Genomic DNA, 18,882 nt, shown 5'->3' on the forward strand with positions numbered 1-18,882 from the left:
ATTACTCACTTATATGTAATAATATAGAATAAAAATATACTATTAGTCCGAGATTTGAAAATATGCATGCGTTTGTTGTCACTGTTAAACTGTTGTAATAACAATGGAATAATAAAATAATTTACTAAAATGTACATAATAATACATATACATATCCATAAAAACAATATTAAACGCAATAACTTTTTTGTACGCGAAGAAAAACTAATATAGGTCCGTCGGGATTAGAACCCAAGACTCCTTTGTAATACGTCTACTTTATAGCGAACGGACGGAAGAGAATCCGTTCACGATCATGGTCCCTTCTTAGATTTAACGTAGTTCACAAATTCACCGTTCTCATAACGTAGAGGGCAGCAGAAAATCCCTGACTTTTTACACTATCGGTATTTCAGAACATGAAACACGAAGTCCCATAAGATGATAGGTCTATCCTATACCTAGTCGGTGATACTACTTTAGTATACATATTCGATATACATATGTATACAGTATACATATATCGAATTTGTCATTTCATAGCTAGCGCTCTCTATGAAAAGTGGACTGAAAGGTTAGAGGTACCAAACAAATATGTACCTGGCACCAAAGTATATGTTGGAAAAGATATAAATTTCAAGAAACCTCCCGATTTCTGCAGTAAACAACGTTACTATAAAAATTTAATAAGTTACAAGTAATAACAGTATGGAATTCAATGTATTGTAATAATGTACAGGAGTAGATGTACGTCAAAAGTTTTTGTAAGTGTAACGTATACTGCTTAATAGTAATTGTAAGTTTTGTTCAGTAAATACAATAATAATTGGCACTTAATAATACAGTTGAATAGAATTTGTGAAATCATTGGTTCTCAGCATAACAGTAGGAATAATACTGTTATTTATTGTACCTTCTACCAATTGTGTTTCTTTCTTAGGGAAACTATTATTCATTTATAAAGTCTAGTTAGTACTATGTGATTGAGAGTATTCAAATTGTAAAAACATTTTATTCTATCTTATATAGTACCATGTTTTCCATGAGATACATTTAATTAATTTTAAGATGAAAGCATGTTGTAAGTGTTGTTGTTTATATTAACTAGTATCATAGCTTGTGTTGAGGACACAGCTATTTGCATATTGTCTATCTAGAATCTAAAAGATGAAAAGGGATTTAGTTAACATAGGGTCTATGATGTATGAAAATTAGATTTTATATATGCAACATATTTGTAATATGGAAATCAATCAAAATAATCATATATCAGTCCTACTTGTTGTATTTTCTTACATGTAACATCATTTCTGTTTACAGGACTTTGAGGAAGATGGTTATAAACACTCCAACATGGTTTAATAGTCTACAGTCGTGTTAAACATTCATGAAGAGAGTATAGTTTTCATAAATTATTGTAATAACATTAAGTAATAAGCATTGTCCCATAATGTAGAAAATCAGTTTATGTGAATGACTACAAGCAAAAATATTTGTTGCTTTTTATATGTAAGCATTTTTAGATGCTCAACTTTACTTCCAACGTTTCCCGTGATGGCAGCTCTGTATGTTCTGTTTTACCAACAAGTTGGAAACAGCAAAACATATCATGGCTGAATATGGTGGTTTTGTGATTTATAACAATGTGTTAACTTTCATTAATGCATTGCATTGTGCAAAATAAATATAGAGCAGGAATTATAAATAGTGAAACTCGTTAAGAATTCTGTGAACAAATCTTGTATAGTGTTGTCTGATTTTTAATGTTACATCAAACTCCTTGTATGTCATGAAAGAGTGTATGATAATAGCTTGTAGTGGACCTAATATATCACTAGATGTATTAGTATTTCACTGTCTTTGAATATTCTACATAGTTGTGCAGTATCAGACATACATATTCTGTTATATCAGACTTATTTTTATTTGTGAATTTCACAAATAAATGTTGGATAAATACTAATGGATCACATCTCTGGGGTACTGTGATATGTAATAAACATAATCTCATGCCAAGATTACGGAAGGACCGAGGACTTGAAAGTAGGTGGGGTGTTAAGTATTATACAGCAGTGAGAAATGCTGTTTTTATGATACAGACACCCCCTTATGTGCCACCAGAACGACCTCCATCTGTGAAGAAACATGACACAGAGTCTGACACTTTATATTTGTGTCCACAATGCAAAGATCGGTAAGATGAATAATATATTAAGGATTTCCATTTTAATAAGCTCGCATATAATTTTGTTACAATAGAAAAGTTTTATTCTGTGCTAGCTTTCACTTTCGAAGCAGTTTGGAGGACCATCATGCACGAAAAAGTTGGATATTGGGATACTGGTGTCAACAATGCTTTATGACAGTTTGTACACATGATTCTGTAGGAGGCTCTTTATGCTCTGCATGTTCAAGGTTAGAACGTGAGAAACGTATGTATTTAAGAAACAAAGGCTTGCATAAAACTCAAAAGCTTGGGGCAGTTGCACTTTTTTTTAATCAATGTCAATTCCTTGCACATCTGAAAGCCCATTCTGTTACAAATGTAAACATGGGTGACCTAATGTTAATGCCTGTTCCATCAAACCTATCTCAAAATTGGGATTCTGATATTAATACAATATGCGAAGCTCTCATGGAACATACATTTATAACAAAGGTTCATATAATGGATTGGTTAAGAGCTCAAAATATTGAGAATGATTGGTGGCAGATGATTGAAACAGAAGATAATAAAAATCCTGTTATGTCTATTCTTAAAAATTACAAAGGTCAACATTACTTTCAAAAATTAGAAATACCAATACAAGAAAGGGTTTATATTTTGAATAATCAATCTGTGTCCAGTTTTTATAATACCCATTCTAACATTGAAATGATCAATAGTACAGAAAGAATTGGTAAAGCGAAAAGCTTTTCCTCTGTGGATACAGCAATATTTATTTCTGATGAAAATGAAATTGAAAATGAAGACACTCCTTGCACCATAAATGACATTGCTTTTGTGGATTGTGGGCCTGCATCGAAACATTTTGAACCTGAAATTACAGTGAATAATACTTTGAGAAAGCAGACTACAGTTTCTGGAAAATCAGGTCAGAATTCGTTGGTTGTTCCGCAGATTTCTAAAATGATAATTAAAAAATCTAAAAAAGTTAATGCATCAAAATTGAATTCTATATCATCTGATATGATTATGTCATATGGTAATACTATGATCACACCAAAATTTAATACAAAAGATTCTCTTAAGAGTCCTGCTAATAAAAAATCAATGAAAAATACAATACATAGATCTAGTAAGGGTGCAATGCCAATTAAGTTAGTTACTGGAAACAGTACTACTAGAAAGGGAAGCAAAGTAACACCAGACAAAAATATATTAATCATGGAACCATTGTCTAAGGTACAATCTGATACCTCCTCCTCTGCAACGAAATCGGAGGCGTGTAAAAATAAATTGGATAAATTAAAGCAAAATACATCTGTTGTAACTGTTAATTCTGGGCAAAAGTATGTTACGTTCCATAATACGCTACATATTGATATTAATACAATTATTAAACAGTTGCCACCTCACATCGTGGCCAACAAAAAAATTCTTTTTATAGGACAAGACTCCAAAGCTATTGCTGTTCATAACGCGGAAGAGGTGCCTTCTAAAAAGGTAGTACAACTATTACCCGATGCAAACCGCGGAAATGATATAAAAACCCAGCAGAATAAAATGTCGTCGCAACATTCACCGGGGAGCGAATCATCCGATAAGGATTCAAATAAGAGTGTCCAAAGGAATCAAATTGAATCGGTTAAAAAGAAGTCGCAGACTTTATCGAATAAAATTATATGCCATAATGGGCTAAAGTATATTATTAAACAATCTTTAGGTAGTACTAAACATTTGCAAAACGGATCTAATGTGATCAAAGTTATGAAAGAAGTACAAGGAGCAGTGCAATTAAAATCTACGAGCGATATTCCACCGTTAATACCACTTAAATCTACCGACGTAGAAAATTTGTCGACTCCAGAAAGAGTGAACTCTCTTCAGAGTGATATCTCTCCTTTAACACCTTCACCCTCTCCGTCAGAATTGTCAAGTAGTTCCAGTTGCGATGTACAATCGAAACAATCTAATTTAACGATAAAGGGCGCACAAAAGACCGATGCTGCCAATTCGAGTAGCAAATCTGCTGCAGATGTTAAGGCGCGTAATAGCAACGATTCGGTCGGGTCTCTGTCGTTTCACAAAGGCGAAGACGAGAACTTGTATCTCGACATGAAATTTCATACGCAGAAGCCAATCTATACGATCGTCGATTCCGCGGCGATGATCACGAAATCGAAGCATGAGATGCTCAACGAATTCTTTCATCTTTCGTATACGGAACTGAAAAAACGACACGAACACTTGCAACAGCTCAACGAGGAAATATTGACAGTAATGGACTTTGTTCCCGATAACGTAGTTAAAGAAAACTTGAAGAGCGTTAATATCTTACAGCACGTATTGAGACATTGCATGGAGAAGTGTAGCGAAAAGATTGATGACGGAAGCACGAAGGATCCGCAGCTCGAGGAATGGGAATCCGAGTACAATACCACGGGGGAAAAATCGCTGTGTAAATCGTGCAATAAACCTAGGAAACCTGAGTCTTATATTCCAGGATTCTCCAAGTCCACGAAGAACGATATTTATTGTTCTTGTTATAGACATGTTTGTCATAAATGCGATACGTATCAAGGAAATTCGACGCGATTCGTGGCTCATCAGACGTTTCACGACAAAGAGAAGCCATATTTATGTCCAGACTGTTATCGTAAATTTACGGTATTCGGATCTCTAGAGGCGCACACATGGACCAGTTGTTTTCATCCGTTAAAGAAACGTGTTCTCGGTTGCAAGATCTGTGAAATAGACGGTTTCAGAGACATGGAAACTGTCTCCAGACATTTCGCTATCATGCACAGTCATAATAAGATAGCGTGTGAGAAATGTTACATCGTTTTGCCAACGTATTCGGAATACCAGAAGCATTGCACAGAGAAGCACTCGGACGTAAGCGACGAACGTCCGATAAGGCTCGCCTTGTGCAAGCTCGGCCGATGCATTGTACGTTGCGAAGAATACATGTTGCACATGGAGAAACATTTGGTCGTACAAAGATTAATATGGTTCACGTGTCCATTCTGCGCGTTCATACATGTAGAAGCGAAACCGATAATGACTCACTTGGAGAATGAACATTTGACGCAACTCTACCAAATCATAAGCCCTCAAGTACTGTTGAACATTTTGCCGTCGGAAATGGCGAGAACTTTCTTGAAGGCTGTGATGCCACAACCGAATAAATTGACGGTTGCGTGCGAGGTACCTTCCGAGGTTGGAACGATCATGCCTAAAATTATAAACACCAGGACTATTACGTCCGAAGTATTCGAGCGTGGAACCGAAGAAGAAGCGGACGACTTCTTAATGAAGGCAGAACCCACGAAACGTCCCAAAGATGTTAAAGCTAAGAAAAATCTATTCTCGGATCTGAATAAAAATTTACCCAAGATACTTGACGTTAGATCGATCGCTGATCGATCGACGAGATCCTCGAACTTATCCATTAACGGAAATGAGACCGAACCTGCGAACAAAACGTTACGTGCAGTTGCCAAGAAGAGATTAGAAATAAAGAAACCGAAAACCCCGAGTAAGATTTTCTTACCGAAAGTCGAAATTACAGTAGAAGAAGAAGAAGAGGAAGAAAAACAAGGAACCAAAATTGAAATTGCGGATAGTAGAAGCAGTAAACGGAATAAGAAAATAACTAACGTGAAGTTGAGCAAGTTGGAAATTGAAGAGATTGACGCAGATTGTTCTTCAAACCTTCCAAAAGATATACTTGCATCTGTGCCAACGAATAGAGACGCGCCAAATCGAAATGATACTCTGAACGATAAGCAATCTCTCGAAGGGGATAAAGACAGATATCGACAGACAGAGACAGGAATGGGTGAAACCAGTGATACATCTGGCGAGGAAAGTCCGACAAACGAACCGTTTCTAAAACCACCACCGCTTTCCAAAATACCTCAGTGTATCTTTGAATCGGATGGAGCTCCGAACACTGAACAAACCGTGCAAACAGAAAGAGTGTTTATGTTCTCCCGTACCCAGAAAACTAGTAGGCAATTTTATCAACGACTCGCACTGAACGGTCCGGTGAAATCGAAAGAAACGGTCTTAAATTTCTCGTGTCCTCTGTGCGGTGAATCGATGAATACGTTATGGTCCGTTGTGAGCAATCATTTCGAGAGAAAGCATTCGGAAAATTGTAAATTGTCGGTGGTTAAGCCAATGTTGGTTCGAATGTCGCCGGAATTTATAAACGGTGGCTACAAGGATGTGCTGCTGGGCAACAGGAAACGCAAGTCGGAGAACGTGTCCTCGAACTCGAAGAGGAGGCGGCGGTGGACTCCGAAAAAGTATTCCGAGGGAAGAAATTCAAATTTCGCGGGAGTCGGACTGTGCGTGACTCAGCAAACAGCGGAGGACAGCGAGGGAAACTTTAGGTGTAAAAAGTGTGATCAACGGTGCTCGAACATGACACACTTGAGGGAGCACATCGCCTCCGCTCATAGAATCAGAGGGCGATATTTGATTTGCCTGGAATGCGGTGACAATTTCGTGGTTGCGCCCAGCTTACAAATGCACCTGAAAGCATTCCACGGAATAGATGATCCCATAGCGTATATGGCTCGGAACACTTCTTATGCTCCGGACAGTATCGATGATCTCGATGTCGAGGGAAAGGTCATCGAGGCGAACCAGTGTCACGTTTGTATGGCTGTCTTCGAAGACAAGGCTGCCGTGGACAAGCACCTTAGAGTTCATGGGATGGCGTTCCTGAATCGAAAGAGGATAGAGGCGCGGAACGCCATGAAGAGCCCGGAAAAGAAAAACGAGACCGAAGAGGAGACCAGACCGACATCGGTTCAGACTAGTCCGAAGGAACCCGTTCGAAAGGATAAGCCGGCTGAAACTATATTGGAGAAAATAAGCGTAAGTCTCGATATTTTCGTATACACGTGTCTCGAACTCGTTATTCTGGCTGATAATAAGTATTATATTAATATCGATCGTTTACTGTTTCAGGTGACCATATAGCTAATGGAGTCGTTACGACTGCTCGCGGCAGAGGCGACATAGTACAGATGTAGGAATTTCCATTCTTAAATACGCGAATCTGTGATTTATCCTTTTATTTAAGTGATAAACGAACTTTTTCTTCTTTTTTTTATCCCAGATTAGAAAGGGATTGTTGGTTGTTTTATAAAATCAGAGCGAAGGAGAGGAGAATCGCGTTTCGCAAGTCCGAATGAACTGTTATGATAGAATAATAAGTCTCCCGAGTTAATATACGTACTAATTACGTATTTAGAATTTCTCTTAAAGAATACGCGAAACTTAACGCTTCTTGTAAATATATACGAGTACATAATCATAGACAAAATGGTATTCCAAGTTATCGTGTAACACAGATCGTTGAAGCTTGGACTTTTGATCTTTCCGCGAATTTTGTAGCTCATTTCGTGTTTCTCGATCGTAGGTAATCCTGTATCTATCGTATCCTTCATATCTACGAAGTTCCGCAATTTCAAATGCAAGATAATGTAAATAATTCTGTTTTAAAAAGATATAACTTTTTGTACTCTACCGATTCGTATGCATCGTTGTACCAAAAGATAGATAACAATAAAATATTCTAATTTATCTTCGATCGACATTTGCGTATGTACCTGTTGTCAAGTGTCGGTTGCGCTCGCGATCCGATTATGGAACACATGAAAGAGCGTCATCGATAACGATCACATAGAATATATATATTTATCTTTATTACACCATCTTCAATTGCACCGACAAACATTATTGCTTAGTAATTAGCGATTCAATGATTGACACATCGATATTATTCGAGGTACGAAACGAGGGAACGTTTTGCGCTTCTTTCGCTCTTATCTACATATTTATAGGTTGTATACATACATAGTCTTCTGCGCGTCGGCATCAAAATATCAGTATATCTTGCTTTTAACATTTACAGAAGAAATCGACATTCGTGTTTTCGTGATTTTGCGTTACGGGGAAATATATTTGTAATTACATCGAGTGCAGGTACTGAAGGAAGGGTTTTTAGGGCACTGAACACTTTGACGTTGGACCTGTAAGAGTACTATCAGCTCGGTTTTCATGATTTTGCACAGTTTACGATTGTACAAGTACACGGAACGATGTCGGACAATGAAAGTGTAAACGGAGTTGTCGCACTCTCATCGTAGATTGGCCTCATCAGCTAGTGACATTTACGAACTTTCATCGTTTATTAAAAATAATTTCGGGCAACGAAGAGAAGAATTTGTTGCTTTTGGTCCCTCCTTAATCCATAGAGTCGATCTGCTGTATACTTTTACGGGTCCTGGATACCTATTTGTTTTTGGCACAACTCCTAAGGAACACACACGATGAAATTTAAACAGCAATTATTTGTTTTTGAGTCTGGCGCACTTTAGCGTGACTTGAGCTTGATCCTGTACACACGAATACAGAAGATTGTCGCGTGTACGCAGAATTGCACGACTCCTACGAAAAGAAAAATACTACAATCAAAACCGATCATACTTTTAGCTGTCGTGTTCTTTGATAATTTCTCTGTGCCATCTTATTACATAGTTAGGTATCGCTGGTACATATCGTTCTTTCCTTTTACTACGAGTAGGGGCCAGATGAGTCAACTAGCAAAGGAAGAAAAATATCCCAACGAACGGAATATACATTTTGAAATTTCAGTTTACACGGCAGTTGATCCCTCATCTTTGCTTGACGCGTTCACACAATTATCCGGCTGTTCCAGGCCGTCCGAATTTGTCACGAGAACAATAGGGCTCGATGGTCTCGGGCTCGGAAGTCGAGAACGGTCCGGCTCCCGAACAAAGTTTGTACTTGTATCTAGTTGGGCTACATCAGTTACGGACTCGGAATGGGATTCAGTTTTGGGAGACGACAACACGACGATGTTCATGCCTTCGGATACCCTAGCGTTAGACGGCGACGACGGGGAAGGGGAAGTAGAAGAGAAAGATGCTTGTCCAGCGAATCTCGGATCTGTTACGGTAGGATCGTCAGTCCCAAGGATATCGTATCCTTTAAAGAGCTTCTTCGAATCGTTACCGAGACTCGCGTCATCGGGAATCGCCGTAGACTCCGCGGCAATGGGCAGGGCTAATGATTCCGGAGGCTTTTTGCCTCGAGAACCGTTTCCCAGTTCGCTTAATGGAATTCCAAGTTCACGAGTGGCCCATACGTCGTAGCTAGGAGTGCACGACGAGCCGCGAGGGACTTGAGCGGCTTTCGTTTTTCTCGCGTCTTCCATCGAATGCCATCGTTGCGATTTCGCGATCGATGATCCCGACGCGATGGCGTTCAGGCTGTTCGCCGGGACTATTCGATGCGGAAACCGGGGCGATCCACGGATCTTTTCCCGCGAGGATGACTGGCTGGTGCTCGCTTCTGCAAATCAAAGCGTATCCATTTGTGCATGTACATAGGCACGTACGTACATCTCTCAGGATTTACTCGCGGTTCGCGTTATAGGTGCCTACTATGTAGGTATATTTCATCGTAAAATAATCGCCGAAAATGAACAGCTTGCGCGTACACTTACTGGGTGGTAGGCTAAAATTGACTCTGGGCTCGCTGCTCTCTTTACGACGCAGCCCGAGGCTTAATCTGCGATCTTCTTCGCTAGTAATACTAATTATTGGTCCTGAGCCACATCGGGGATGAGGCGGACGGGCCCCTTGGGCATTAACCTGACAGGTAGATGCAGCTTTCGTGCCTGGCACCAGACCAGCGATGTAGCCCATGTGTACCCGCAGTGCTGACGCTACTCCTGCGGGATTACAATAAACTTGTTCGACCGTAATTCGTGTATCATAGAATATGTGCGGATATTCCGTATACGACGCGGTGGTCCGTACTGTGCCACACTCAGAATTATTATTTACATTCGTTGTATTCTTACCAGTGAACGACGCGGTCGATGTTTTTCGACTCGTCGGACGACTGCCGAAAAGGCTGAAGAGCCGTTGAAAAACACCCAAACGGTTCGGCCCTTCCGTCTCTCGGCGTCGATGAAGCTTGTAAATATCCGCGAGACTCCTCCTGGGACCGTTCGGCTCCAAGTCCGGTTGACTGCTAAACGCTACGGTACCCCGACGCATCCCTAATTCGAAATAAACAAATGCCAAGTCCAAGGAATCTTGCGAACCGTTGCCGCGTCGGTTTCGCGATCGGTGGATGCTAGTGTCTACTGACACTCGCCTCGATACGGTGCGGTGCGACGCGACGCGACTCGGCGAATCGAAGCGTGTAACGCAGAAGCGAAAGCGGGTGCTACACGTTAATTGTACATTATAATAGAAGAGGAAGGAGGAGAATTGCACATCTTTCTCGTGGGAGCGTAACTTTCGCGTATGTATTTCTAAACGAAACTTTCGTATACATATTTACACGATGCGCGTGATTCCTTGCGTGTACGGCTAAGTGATCATTTCTGACGATGGACAATCTCGATGGTATACATACATATGGTAATCATGATTCAGCGGGATTGTAAGTGCAGCGGTGCCATAAGGGGAGACAGGTACGGATCGACAAAGAGTATCATGACGTTTCTCCTCTGAATTCTATTGGAAATTATTTGGGTTTACTCGATCGTTCCACCATCGAGCTTGTCCGTCAAGTCTATTCGATGTGTTTTTCATTGCATTCCGAAATGCGTGCAAAGCTGAACGTATGTAGATGCGTGTACCTACACACTCCTATCGGGGCCTTGTTCGAACTTGTCAAAGGGTTGGGGACTTGTGGCTCGAGGGATACAAATACAGTCTACTCCCTCGAGTGGCAGTTAATATGTCAGGAATGTATGAACTGTGTCCGCAGGCTCTTGCGAGTTAGTAATATGGTCCGACGTCTGGGTGACAATTAGAGTGATTTCGTGTGAACTGTTTCATCTGAGATCGCAAGTAGCAGTCGATAAAGTTCTAAGTTCTTAAGTTAATTCATGATTGAACGTTATAAAATTATAAACGGAGTCGCTTGACGAACTTGAATTACACCGCGATCAGTATTAACAGACTGCTGCTCTAGATCGTTGAACAGTAGACATTTGCGTGGGTCTACATTGTACGTGTATCGTGTGGAAACTGGAAACATTACATTTTTTTGTTTGTTTAGGACTCATGCAATCTTCGTCGAACAAGAATGCGTTCCCCTGAAGCACAAAACTCATAAAATTACGAAAGATTTAGGTTTGTCGAAAAACGATATCAAACTTTCCTAAAACGTTCGGTCATCCTATTCTAGTGCCCTCTATCGCGGGAACAGTATGTATCTTTCTTCAAGTATAACGACAAGCATATACATGAAACGTTTGAATCGTTCAAGCTATTATAAGTATGTACGTGCAATAATCGAAATTTTGTCACCTTTCTTCGACATCTGAACGACCGAAGGACGACGAAGTGAGAATAATATTAATTATGTATCGTTCCTTCTTTCTCTCCTTGGTATAAAGATTCGTTCATCGTGCAAATTTACACAAAACACGAGGAATTACGCGAGTGGCTTCAGCAGAAAATATTTCTTTCCGTATGCACACGGTCCAATTTTTTGCTACGAGTGACTCGTCGTAGTTTCTCTATTCCGTCGGACGTTTCAACGCGAAACGGACAATGTGCGATTTCAAGGTAGAAGAATCGTCTACGTATAGCCTCGGTACATACCGCCAAATATCCGGGCAAACATAAAATTCATAAAAATGCCAAAGGGAAGGATAAAAAAAGAATGACTGGCCAAGCAATCTCCGGGTCCGAGTGTCACGCGGAGTTATTTGCACAACGAAACATCAAGTGCGTGTCGAAGGAATCTCACTCACCGGATGGATCGGCGGATGGCCAACTAGCCCTAGGGATGACCGGCGGGAGGACACTGAGCAATAACAAAGGTAGACCACCCCCGATGCTAGGGTTGCGTTGTGGAATCGATGCGCTCGACGAAGCATGCGATGGTCCGACGGGTTCCTGTGCCAATTGTTTCTCCAATCTGGCCAATTCAAGCTCCAGCTGTGCCATTTCACGACGGTACACGCGATTCTGCACTTCCACGCGGTACTGGAGCTCGCTGTCGCGGCGTGAAATTTCATTCCGATTAAACTCGTCGAAAATGGTGCATCGCGCGCCCATTGTATGTTGTATGGTGTATGTAATCGTGGCCATAAGAACGCTATGGCGGATTTATGCGGAACGATACATTACTGCGATCGAGTACAGCGGAATTAAATTCTAATTGGCTTTCGTTTCGAACTGAAAATCGTTGTTTGTTACGCGTTCCCCCGTTCGATGCTCTACAACGAATAAGCTCCCACGGAAAATTAAATATTACTTCCCCGAACAGCCAACGTTTTATAGCGAATTCAATGAAACTCGCGTCGGTGAGTCGATTCATTGTATCGCAGGAATAACGCGAAGGGTTCCGGTACCAGGATCCGATAAAGTATTTCGTCTCCAGGTTAATCCGTTCGAACGAATAGCTTGGAAGTGAAGGACCTTTATCGCCATTATTTCCACCCCTTGCTTCTATCGACGAACGAGTCGTGGTAGAAATACCGGTTACTTACTTTCTATCGTCGGTCATGAATCTCCTTGTATTGCATTCGATTTTCAAGCCGAGACTTTGCACCACAGGATCAGCCCTCTCGCCTCCTAGAATATTTGCCAGCTGGGGGAGAAACAGCAACGCCAACGTCGCGGTCGTCGAGGCCAAAATGAGGGCGGTTATCGTGACGAAGGCCAAGGTCGCGCGATCGGACATCAAATTAGCCAACACCACCACGATACCCGATGTGATCACGACGAAATAGACGCTCATGCCAATGTACTGCGAATCGTTCAGCGCCGGTATCTTTACGTGCCTGAAACGAGTACACAAGTAACCCGACGATAGAGTCGTATTTGTATTAGAATATCGACGGATCGATACGTTTCGTTATTGTATCCTTGACTCTGTCCTGTAACGCCCGATGCCAATAACTCGAATGACAGTTCTCGGGCAAAAAGAGGAAACACCTTTGCTAATGAACGCCCTAATGGCATCCCTCATTAAACTCCAATTCCGTGTCGACCCCGCCTCTCCAATTCGAACTTCCACGTACGTGAACTCTCCGAAACGGTTGTTGTTGCGAATTTTCGGTCCGGAGGGTACAGTTAAATCATCAAACGGTCTCCGGTTCGTTGAAAAAAACAGTTCTCCGAGTATTTTTACCTTGTCTCCCAGGCCATGTAGACACCGACGATCAACAGCAGGCCCTTGTAGACGTAAAGCGCGCCCAACCAACTGTTCGTGTGTTGCGAACGACATACCTCCACCTGTGTCGATAATCAAAGGGTATAAATTAATTGACTACCTTCGTTAAAGTTAATGACATCGATTCGATCACGAAGGTATCCCCTACAATTCTCTTTGGGAGATTAGCCAAATAGTTATAAGTTCAGTAGGTATTGGTACCTGGGGTTGATAGACGACACCCCGATCCTGCGGGTTAATCTCCAGGGTTAAGTTGCGCAGATGACGCTGCATGGGATCGAAAGTGACCCACAGGGTCACTACAAGACCATCTATCAGTAGAAGGACGCATATTAAGCTTATCAGTTGGGTATCCTGAAGCAGCTGCAAGTAGCAAAAGAATATCGTTGTTTTCGTAATGCTGAATGTTGACTGCTCTTTGCACAGCCAGCGCCGTGTACAACGGCACAGATTTCTGCAAGACCTATACCTTCGGTTTTATTGTGTCACAAGTACCTTGTTCTTGACGACGCCGCTTCTGCTTCGCGTGAAAATCCGATGCACGCGATAGGTCTTGGTGAACATTGATCCGAAAGCCAAAGAGAACCCGGCAGACAACAGGTACACTCTCGCCTAAAATTGCATCGGGCATAAATAGATATATCCTCGATGAAGTTCGGCTGACGTGATCCGACTAGATTTCGAGCAGAAGGAAGTTAATGCTCACTGTGCACACTGCCGGATAATAATCATCGCTGTCCGGGAGAGTGGCGTGATCCAAACCCAGAAGGATGACCGCACCATAGACGAGACCGCATCCGACAGCAGCCATGTTATTCAGCCTAGGGCTCGAAAGTTTTATACTCCTATCGGTCGAAGGAAACGAAACAATTTGTAGATTTTATCTTCGGCAAAAGAGACACGCGACGAAATAGCGAGGAAGTGGCCTCACGTTCGGTGAATCTGTCGAATGAAACTTACTTGTGCCTGCGAAAGTGCAGATTGAACGCCAAAAACGCGAGCGCCAAAGTGACACCGACACTAGCGATACAAGTAACCGCAAGGAAAGCCGCAGGTGCTACGGTCACCACTCGTAACCTGTGTACAAGAAGAACGACTGTTTTAGTGTTCCCGCGACATCTTCAAATGGTAATAAACCCTTAATGGGATGGTTGTTGCGGCGAACGTTTTAAATTGCATGAAACGCCACGAGGGAACGTTAATTCCCCCGCCTCTTTCTTCTTAGCGGGGAGATGTTTTTTGCTCTTCCAACAATTTTCCCTAGTTTGTAATTTCAACCACGTCGCAAATTCAGAAATTCAGCATTCTTATCCCACGTTGGAACGGTTCGTTCGTTCTTTTATATAGGTAGTATTTCTGGCTATCTTACCTACACGGCGCGGCGGTAACAGGAAAAGTACGATCGCATTTTTTTTTTCAAAACGGGCCGACAACGTGATTCTGAATACATTTTTACCATGCACGTCGGTTCGACCAGACTATACGGAGTATCGTAAAGACACCATTTAATAAGGGCGAACCTTTACAACCGCTTTACGCGAATTACCGAAGTGATGAAATTTTACACGCTCGTGCGGAATCGCTGTTCACACGTAGCAGCTGGATCCATGCTACTTTCGAGATACGCCAGACGTGTCGCGACAACGTTTACTCCGCGAATAATACGGTTATTAGCATAGAGAACCGATAACACTGGCTGCGAATGATTAGATCATACATGCGCATAGTTCGAATCCAAACACCCCTGGCATGTATCGGTGTTATGTACAATGTACATATATATATATGGCAGTGATTCGCAACGCGTCTATTTGTGGACCAATCGTTTGCCATAAATTGTTCAATGAAATTCGAGTAAACTATTGTGGAACGATCGATCCGGCGGAATCGCCAAGGGAAAAGTGGAGAGAGAACGCGTGTGTACCACTAATAACGGTGTACCGATGCTTGAATTCGCGTTGGCCGTTCAACCAACGAGTTAACGCAATCGAGACGTAGCGCGATAATCAGATTCCAATGTTCCGAATGATAGATCTCACGGCAGCTCAGGAACGGAACGGAACGGAAGTGGTAATACGTACCGGAAAACCCTTCGAGCCGCAGGTGGATGTCCCCCGGGCCATCTGGTCGTTGCACATCCTGGACAATTCATTATCAGCTTTTCACCTTCCGGGCTGAAAATCGCTATCCGTCTGATAACGTGGCCTGTAATTGGAAAACTTTAAGATCTTTTTCGCCAGGAAACAAACAACCTGTACCTCGCTTAATTAAATAATCGTTCACGGGTTCACCCCTTTCTCAAGATTGCATTTTCACTTTGATAATTTAACAGTAATGGAATTTTACAATAATCATAGACTCGCGATTTGTATGTTCTCACGCGTTCTTTTCTGTATCGATTAAGCAGATTTGTGTGTTTCTTATAGAAGTTTTTAGGAAAGAAAACGTTTACACATACTATTCCTTGTTCGAGTTCTTTAATTATTGTCGTTTTATCTTGTCCTGTGGCGACCTTTCCACGTGTCGCGAGATTAACGGAATAAATCCAGAACGTAACGTATCAAGTAACATTCAGGAGAGCGCTGATGATGTGGAAGGTTAAAACCCTAACAATTTCGATTCCTCTCACGTCTATTGAAAATCCGTCCTTCCGTAGAGTAAATACCTTTTTCCATTCGTGCTGCGCCATTTTCTCAACGTTGCTGATAAAGTCGAATACATGGGCCTTGCAAAGAGGGGTTTAATTCAGGCCATAGAATTTTCGATCGACTCTGTCTATGGCGGAAACCGTTCAAAACGACGGGATCCTGATTCGAACAAGCGGCCTCATGACACTTACAATTAATGAAACTGTTTCGAGTGTGCAAACCAAGCGAGGCATATAGGTACCTATATCGAATTGCTCGTTTGGCTCCAGAAAGATTCTCTAAGACCACCGAGTTCTACAATTCTGCGGCAATCAACGTAATGACAGTGTCTGAGTAACAGTACTCATTTCATTTTACGTACCGTCTTAGGAATTCAGCGGACGGCTATTTGCTGGAGCTAAAAATAAAGCAGGTCGTTCGATGGTCTTTCAAAGCTAGCGTTCGCAAAAAATGCCGATATATTCGGCCTACTAAATCTTTAAGCGAGTTTCTGTTCCTGCTACCAGCTTCACGGATAGTGGCAACATCGAGATATTCTTTACTTTAACGGAACTCCTTCCTCCGTGAATCGTATCATTTCCGTCTTTAATTCGAACGAAATCTTACGATGCCGGCGTGATTCTTTAAAGCGATGTTACTACCGTGCACATTCACGACTACAGTGTAGTCTTTAAGTTTCGTATCAACGGAAATGTGTCAAGGGAGTCTAATCTTGATTTTCAAGGTATTCAACCGTGTGTATACTTTTTAATTTAAAAATCTTCTGTTTTTTTTTAGCATTACTCTTGTAATTACTCAGCCATGTAGACGGACAATTTAGCGTAATTGCGCAGCCATTCAAACTCTGACACACTTTTTCGAGCAATTCATTTGGCCGTCTCGACGCCTTCGACTTACTTTTATCGTTGCTTTATAGTTAATTAAGGAACACTTTTTTTTTATTCTGTAATACAGTTGCAAGTTTTTACCTATTTTAACCAACGCTACTTTCACCGATGTAAATATCTGAAGAGTATTTTCATGCGTCCACGGTTTTGCTTGCTGCAGTCGGCAATCTGACGTCGTTAATGTTAATCGCTCAGTGCAATTTGTGTACCTATGATATACTTTGACTCGGAATCACAGCTTCTTTTAGACATTTCAGACGGAACACTGTTACAGATCGTTTCTTCCCCGCGAAAAAAGTACTTTCGCAATTTATGTTCTCGCGTTACCTCTTTTTTCCAGCCATTACGATCGCCTGATAGAACTTCTTTCATCGAGCTCGAGAGTTTGTTTTCCGGTATCATTAGTTCGCGCCAGGCTACTTCGCGTGACTAATCAGTATAGACCGCACAAGACAATTAGTACGGTAGATTGTTCCAAATCGAAGGAAAGAAATTGCCGGGCTCGTTTCATCTGGGAGAACGTAACTAGAATATTTATGTTGGTTTTCCCGAAGCGGAAAGATAAAGCAATTCGTCCTTCGTAATCTTCGTGGCTTCCTCTGTTTCTTCTTCTTCTTCATCATCGTTATCATTGTCTCTTGATTAATTGCTTTCCTTTCAATGCCGAGCGTGTCCTCGAAATGAATTTTTCAGGGCGTAATAAAATCAACCCTGTTTTCACAGATCCATAAATTGATGTGCATGACCAGAAACACACGACAAAAATGATGTCCAAGCATTATCCTTCTCGCTCGAATATATTATTTTCTTGGCCGTGCAGAAATGCCTATACATATGTATGTACGTATGCATGTATGTATATCCGATATTCGGTCGATCCCAGTTGACGGAAAAGTTGCTCGTTGCGCTCGATTTGTCGCATGAAAGGCGAAGAAAAGATCAGTCGTGCCGGCCTTTTTCCTCCTTTTTCCTGTCGCCGAGATTATGCTCGAAAGTTAAATCGGAGACCCGCGCCGACGTGACTGTTATCCGCTACGGGATTTGATGGATTACAGCCGTAGGACCTCGACTGTCGTCTGGTTTGGATGGATGAAAGTGTGCGGAGGAAGTAAACTGGGATAAAAAAGAAAAATACAGAACAGAGGTAACAGAAACCGATGGTAAGAAATCAAACGGTCGATGGTGTCCAATTTGTCCGAATCACCGAGGATTCTTTGCGAGTACTGTTAGGTATCGTTGGCGGAAATCCGTGCCGGTTCGTTGACTTCATCTGAAATCGATGCTCGAACCGTGAGCCAGAGAAAGGAACGGTGCTGCTTCTTCGAGGCTCGTGCAAGGTTAACGAGCCGAACTACGATCCTCCACGACCGCGAATGGTCGTCCAGCTGTCGGAATGGCGTGAAAATGCCAGGTACTCGGTCCACCCCGGTAATCTCAAGGGACTGCGCTCCCACGTGTGAAGCTTCGTAACTTTCGAATCTAACAGAAATGTTTCACGAAAAGACAGAATTCATCTCGCGATCCTCGATGCCCTTCTATTTCTTTGAACAACACAAACAGGACCGACGGTATCCCACTGGGAAGATCGAAACAGGTTACAGAATTGAAAGCCCCTCGCTGTCCAATGATAAGCGAAACTACGTTTACAAGTTCACCAAGATATCGACCCTATAAAAACAGCGAGTGTGGCATTACGGATGGAATTGCAACATTCGAGGATCCTTCGTTTCAGACGCTTCGTTGTTCCAGGCACAGGTGTAACGAAAGAAGAAAGCACAGGAGAGTATTTTCTATCGAAGCTTTTAAGAGATTGTTCGGATCTTCCTCCAATAGCGACTGTATGGAACAAGAGAGAGGGAACAGAGGAGTAGGAGGAGGAGTAATGAGTCCCAGTCTCGATTTCATGGCACGGCTTGTAAAAGCGCGAGCACTTTCCAGTAGATTGATTTTCGAT

At 41.9% G+C, this 18,882-nt stretch overlaps 2 protein-coding genes across 2 annotated transcripts in view; one reads left to right on the forward strand and one right to left on the reverse strand.

Moving 5' to 3' along the window:
- The first annotated feature begins 1,827 nt into the window (after nt 1-1,827).
- Nucleotides 1,828-7,220, forward strand: LOC107192782. Its single transcript, XM_015582119.1, has 3 exons — nt 1,828-2,173; nt 2,260-7,033; nt 7,127-7,220. The coding sequence occupies exons 1-3, from the start codon at nt 1,989-1,991 to the stop codon at nt 7,136-7,138; spliced, it is 4,971 nt and encodes a 1,656-aa protein (XP_015437605.1). The 5' UTR covers nt 1,828-1,988; the 3' UTR covers nt 7,139-7,220.
- Nucleotides 7,221-8,716: 1,496 nt separating this feature from the next.
- Nucleotides 8,717-18,882, reverse strand: part of LOC107192774 — a 30,408-nt gene continuing 20,242 nt past the window's right edge. Inside the window, exons 8-18 of the mRNA XM_015582111.1 lie at nt 15,475-15,598; nt 14,354-14,470; nt 14,100-14,238; nt 13,889-14,005; nt 13,595-13,756; nt 13,352-13,455; nt 12,708-13,001; nt 11,967-12,211; nt 10,053-10,253; nt 9,693-9,920; nt 8,717-9,538 (exon numbers count right to left, since the gene is read on the reverse strand). Coding sequence (XP_015437597.1) covers nt 8,820-9,538; nt 9,693-9,920; nt 10,053-10,253; nt 11,967-12,211; nt 12,708-13,001; nt 13,352-13,455; nt 13,595-13,756; nt 13,889-14,005; nt 14,100-14,238; nt 14,354-14,470; nt 15,475-15,598 — 2,450 coding nt within the window. The 3' untranslated portion in view covers nt 8,717-8,819. The remainder of the gene's footprint in view (nt 9,539-9,692; nt 9,921-10,052; nt 10,254-11,966; nt 12,212-12,707; nt 13,002-13,351; nt 13,456-13,594; nt 13,757-13,888; nt 14,006-14,099; nt 14,239-14,353; nt 14,471-15,474; nt 15,599-18,882) is intronic.

Source organism: Dufourea novaeangliae, unplaced genomic scaffold, assembly GCF_001272555.1.
Source record: "Dufourea novaeangliae isolate 0120121106 unplaced genomic scaffold, ASM127255v1 scaffold379, whole genome shotgun sequence".
In the NCBI taxonomy this organism is placed as follows: Eukaryota; Metazoa; Arthropoda; class Insecta; order Hymenoptera; family Halictidae; genus Dufourea; species Dufourea novaeangliae.